The 6000-nt window shown below is 41.8% G+C and overlaps 1 protein-coding gene across 1 annotated transcript in view; it reads left to right on the top strand.

Annotated features, from left to right (window-relative positions):
* LOC123985987 (cell migration inducing hyaluronidase 1) overlaps nucleotides 1-6000 on the top strand; it is a 134934-nt gene that overhangs the window by 112509 nt on the left and 16425 nt on the right. Inside the window, exon 11 of the mRNA XM_046074017.1 lies at nucleotides 2712-2968. Coding sequence (XP_045929973.1) covers nucleotides 2712-2968 — 257 coding nt within the window. The remainder of the gene's footprint in view (nucleotides 1-2711; nucleotides 2969-6000) is intronic.

The raw sequence follows: 6000 nt of genomic DNA, 5'->3' as shown, positions 1-6000 counted from the left end.
GAGGGAGGGGCGGAGTTTGGCGATGTTTTTGAGGTGGAGGAAGGAGACCTTACAAAGGTGGCGGATGTGGGTGTCAAATGTGAGATTTGAGTCAAGTCATGGTAATGACATCAGTAATGGATAAGGCTCCAGCATGCGGGGACACAGGAATTTGCACTTGACCTGTTGGTATAGCCAAACGTTCAGGGGATTAAAACTATATTTATTTAACATAATACAGATATCCATTATTACATAGAAACACAGTGCAGCAGATGTACAGTATCTCACAAAAGTGAGTACACCCCTCACATTTTTGTAAATATTTGATTATATATTTTCATGTGACAACACTGAAGAAATGACACTTGTAAAGTAGTGAGTGTACAGTTTGTATAACAGTGTAAATTTGCTGTCACTTCAAGATAACATCAACAACAACATCAACAAAAGTGAGAACACCTCTAAGTGAAAATGTCCTAATTGGGCCCAAAGTGTCAATATTTTGTGTGGCCACCATTATTTTCCAGCGCTGCCTTAACCCTCTTGGGCCTGGAGTTCACCAGAGCTTCACAGGTTGCCACTGGAGTCCTCTTCCACTCCTCCATGACGACATCACGGAGCTGGTGGATGTTAGAGACCTTGTGCTCCTCCACCTTCTGTTTGAGGATTCCCCACAGATGCTCAATAGGGTTCAGGTCTGGAGACATAATTGGCCAGTCCATCACCTTCACCCTCAGCTTCTTTAGCAAGGCAGTGGTCGTCTTGGAGGTGTGTTTGGGGTCGTTATCATGTTGGAATGCTGCCCTGTGGCCCAGTCTCCGAAGGGAAGGGGATCATGCTCTGCTTCAGGTTTCACAGTACGTGTTGGCATTCATGGTTCCCTCAGTGAACTGTAGCTCCCCAGTGCCGGCAGGACTCATGGAGTCCCAGACCAGGACACTCCCACCAGCATGCTTGACTCACCTGGTTGCTGTCACACACGCTTGACACCATCTGAACCAAATAAGTTTATCTTGGTCTCATCAGACCACAGGACATGGTTCCATTAATACGTCCTTAGTCTACTTGTCTTCAGCAAACTGGTCTTTAGAAGAGGCTTCCTTCTGGGACGACAGCCGTGCAGACCAGTTTGATGCAGTGTGCGGCGTATGGTCTGAGCACCGACAGGCTGACTCCCCACCCCTTCAACCTCTGCAGCAATGCTGGCAGCACTCATACGTCTGTTTCCCAAAGACAATCTCTGGATATGACGGTGAGCACGTGCACTCTACTTCTTTGGTCGACCATGGCGAGGCCTGTTCTGAGTGGAACCTGTCCTGTTGGACCGCTGTATGGTCTTGGCCACCGTGCTGCAGCTCAGTTTCAGGGTCTTGGCAATCTTCTTATAGCCTAGGCCATCTTTATGTAGAGCAGCAATTCAGATAAATTTTTCAGATGCTTAGAGAGATAACACCAAATTTAACACACCTGCTTCCCCCTCACACCTGACACCTTGTAAAACTAATGTGACATTGGGGAGGGAAAATGGCTAATTGGGCCCCATGTGGACATTTTCACTTAGAGGTGTACTCACTTTTGTTGCCAGTGGTTTAGACATTAATGGCTGTGTGATGTGTTATTTTGAAGGGACAGCAAATTTACACTGTTATACAAGCTGCTTTACATTGTAGCAAAGTGTCATTTCTTCAGTGTTGTCACATGAAAAGATATAATCAAATATTTACAAATATTTGAAGGGTGTAATCACTAATCACAACACAAATTAGCTAAACTGTAGATTTATTATTCAGAGTGGTTCCAGCTTTCTGATTTTTCAATTCAGCAACTCTATAACTAACTGCTGAGGATAACATTAAGAATTAGCACATGGAACAAAAAACAATGTCATTTATAGTCTATTTTTTTTAGATTTTAGTAGTCCACTTTAATACATGTACATCATATTGGGGAACATTTTGCCTAGCTACAATAATAACTCTTTACAGTGTACTGCAGTAGTCTTTTCTGTAACTTAGCCTCAGGTCATGAACAGTTGACCGGTACCTCACCTGTCTGTATTATTACTGACAAACGGACCTCAGGTCTGCAGGTACTGGACTTGGCTACAATGAATTGACCTCTTCAGTCTGAAATGAACCAAGGCATCTGTGACATCTTGAAAAAAAATTACATTAGATTGACACTTCAAAATATCAAAAGATTTGAACTTTTAGAAATTAATCAAATTATCTCAGCATTCATTGGATCATTTAGTCTATACTTTTACCCTGACCATTGATGTCCCGTATTAACTGATATTAGAAAATAAGAACACAAAACTAAACTACACACACACTCATAAAATAAACACACTAATTGAACAGTTAGTGTTTTGTACCAAATTGGCCTTTTTATTATGTATGTCTGTACATTACATATATATTTCTATTTTTGGCCCCCATAAACACTGACAGAGCACAGTAATTACTACAGTGGCTTTTCTAGCTTGATAGCTCAGTATGTGCTCTTCACCTCTCTATTTCAAGCTGTTGGTTTGCTTGCTTTACTGATATGTATGAGATTTAGCACAGAAATGACGTATGATCAACACACCTGTATTTTGTACTTTGGCTGGACTTATATTTACTTGGCCTCAGATGTATTCAACAAGGAATAGTCAGTTTTTAATCACTGGATGTTTGGGTAATAAAGGAAATTCTCACAGTGGGATCAATGAAACAATTTGACAGTATCGATGCTGCTTCTACAATTTTCAAAGCTACTATCACTATACTTACTGCTACTGCTGCTGGCACTTACAGAATCTAACTCTCCCCATCTGTGTGTGCAGTGGAGGAACTTTTCCAGATGATGATGGCTCCCGTCAGCAGGTGAAAAACTCACTGTTTGTGGGTGAAAGTGACAATCGCGGGATGGCCCTCCCTGACAACCGCATCTGGGGCCCCGGAGGTTCTGACCTCATTAGCAGAACCTTGCCACGTGGCATGTAAGTGACAGTTATAGCCTATTTTAGCTTGTTGGTTTTTACAGCCCACAAACTCCACTCTCATCAACTGTGTTTACATCTGCATCAGGGGGCTATAAAAAGGCCCAATGGAATGGTACGTGGGCATAGACACTTCATAAGGGGCTCATTTGTCAGATGTTGTATTTTCAGCTTAAAAAAAATTAATGCAGCATGAAAAAAAGTGCATGACATCTAGATTACATTTAACATTGAGTGTGTTTATACGCAGACTAGTGAACTACTGAGTATCCTGGGATGTGTTTGCCCATGTAATCGTCAAATCCTGGTTTCAGAGACCTGGAAAAGCCCTCGTCCTGGTTTATGGGAACCTTGATATGCTAGCTGGAATAGTCTGACTGAAACCTGGATACTTCAGCGTTTAAACATCTCATCCATATTTCATTGTTTATCATGAGCCTCAATGTAACTGTATGTAACTTGAGCCAAAAATATGATGATAGATGATGTTGATCGACGATGAAACTTTGTTGATAATGCAGAGGATGCACTAAACTGTTGGTTCAGGTCACTTCATTCAGTTGAGAATTTATTTTTCTGGATGTGGAGGAGTCAAAGACAAACCTGGATAGTAACAGACTCATGGGCATCACAAGGGGAGCTACATAATATTTAATTCTCTGTAAATAACACTTCCAAAATACAATCAGAACTTGATTAAGATTGGAAACCTACAAACCTGTGCACATGTAAACATATTTATTTCAGTTTAGTCAGTGAAATGTTGTTAAGACACGGTGACTATCAAAGGTTGGTAGTAACAAGTTACATTTACTCTGACAAGTACAATTTACTCTAAAATGTTACTTGAGGACATGTTACAGAGTACCAACAGAGATACCAACGATGGTCGTTCAGTCTTGGCCACAGGTAGTCTTAACGACTGTAACGACTGTCGTCACAGCAACCAGGAACGAACCAGCGGTATTGATGACCCAGGATAACGACCCCACTGAGGTTAAATAGCTGAGTTTCCCTGCCAGTCAGTCAGAACTGAAGAAGTCCTTTGGATGAGGGACGAAACGTCTTCCAGTATCTTCAACCAAGTCCAGTTGCCCTTGATTTTAACCTTCGTTGGATAACTATGACCTGGATGACTGAGAATCTTCATAGACATCTTGTCAGAGTAGATTTTAATCCATCATGCATCTACTCAGAGCAAAATAATTTCTTTTTAGGGCCCAAGCACGAACCGTGTTTTTTATGGGTTTCGTGCATGGGTGTGGCAAAATGGCTCGCTAACACTCCCTACAGAGGAGCCCCTGGGCAAAGTTTCACCTACTTGTACGACATTTCTGTGGTGTGTGTGTATCATGTCCAGAAGTACAAAAAAGCCTCTTGGAGCCATTGCCTAAACTCAACAGGAGTTTAACTTCAGTATACATGCTCACATCTGCACCGAATTTTACATGTATAATAAGAGTCCCGCCCTGAACATATATGACCATATGCCAATATTCACTCATAGTCATAGCGCCACCTGCTGGTAACAGGAAGTGACATTCAACGAAACAGCATGTGTCACCTATATATATGAAATTTCTGTGACATATGTATCATGTCCGGATGTACCAAATAGCCTCTTGAAGTGATGCCCTGAAACCAACAGGAAGTCAGCCATTTTGAATTTTATGGTAATTTTTGGATGATTTACACACTCCATACTTTAACAAACTACTCCTAGAGAATTAGTCTGCCGAACTTCAGATTTTTGCTGTCTAGTCTAATCCCACTGATTATTAAAAGTTGTACAAACGGTGAGTTTTCGTGAAACAGTGTGCGTGGCATCCATAATCGATGATTCGCCATGAAAGAAGAAGTTGTTGTAACTTCAGTGTACATGCTCACAACTGCTACACAACTATACGTGCTTGATAACAGTCACGCCCTGAACACATCTACATGCCAATATTTAGTTATAGTCATAGCGCCAATTGCTATGTAGCGCCACAAAGGGGACACAGGAAGTGATGATTAATACCTTTGTGCAGCGTCCGAAGCGCATGGCAAATTCACAGCCACATCAGCAGAGCTCCAGAATCTGCAACACGGCCCGCCAACGCTGCTTGCTGCTTTAATTCTCCATTAAATTTGAATACTGTCATCGTGCTACTTTATTTATTTATTTATGTATTCATGATCTGTTAAGAGGTAGGTGGTCAGCTAAAATCAGCTGCAATAACTTCTATACTTAAGAAACCTCTATGAACAATTCCAATCTGGTTATCGTCCTCGCCATAGCACACAAACAGCATTGTTAAAAATCACTAATGATCTTCTCATGGCTGCTGACTCCGGACTATTAACTATTCTCATCCTCCTTGAGAGATTAGTCTTTATTGGTATAACCGATACACCCTTGTTTAAATCATATCTCTATCTGGCCACACTCAGTTCATCCAACTCAGAACTTTCAAATCACAGCTATTTCCTGTCACTACCGGTGTTCCCCAGGGCTCTGTCCTGGGGCCCCTTCTGTTCATCATCTACCTCCTCTTGGCCATATCTTCCGTTAATTTAACACCCATTTCCACTGCTATGCGGATGACACCCAGCTCTACCTGTCCACCAAACCTACCTCCACCCTCCCACCCAACTCCCTCTCTGATTGCCGGAAATGTGCCGGTTCTCCTGCAACTTCCTCAAACTTAACAGTGACAAAACTAAGGTTCTCCTCATTGACACCAAATCAACTTTGACAAAACTTGACAGTTTTTCTGTTACCACTGACAACTCCTCAGTTTCATTCATCAGTTTAATTTCAAGCTCGCATTAATAATGTCACTCGGTCTGCAAACTTCCATTTACGTAACATTAATCGCTTCCGACCGTCTCTCTCACCCACTAGTACAGCCATTCTTGTTCACACCCTGGTCACATCCCGCATTGATTATTGTAATTCTCTCCTTTTCGGTCTTCCCCTCAAATTCATACATAAACTTAAACTTGTTCATAGCTCTGCTGCCTGTATCATCACCAGAACCCACTCTATT

This window comes from Micropterus dolomieu, linkage group LG17, assembly GCF_021292245.1.
Source record: "Micropterus dolomieu isolate WLL.071019.BEF.003 ecotype Adirondacks linkage group LG17, ASM2129224v1, whole genome shotgun sequence".
NCBI classification, from domain to species: Eukaryota; Metazoa; Chordata; class Actinopteri; order Centrarchiformes; family Centrarchidae; genus Micropterus; species Micropterus dolomieu.
This window is presented reverse-complemented; position numbering and strand designations above follow the sequence as displayed.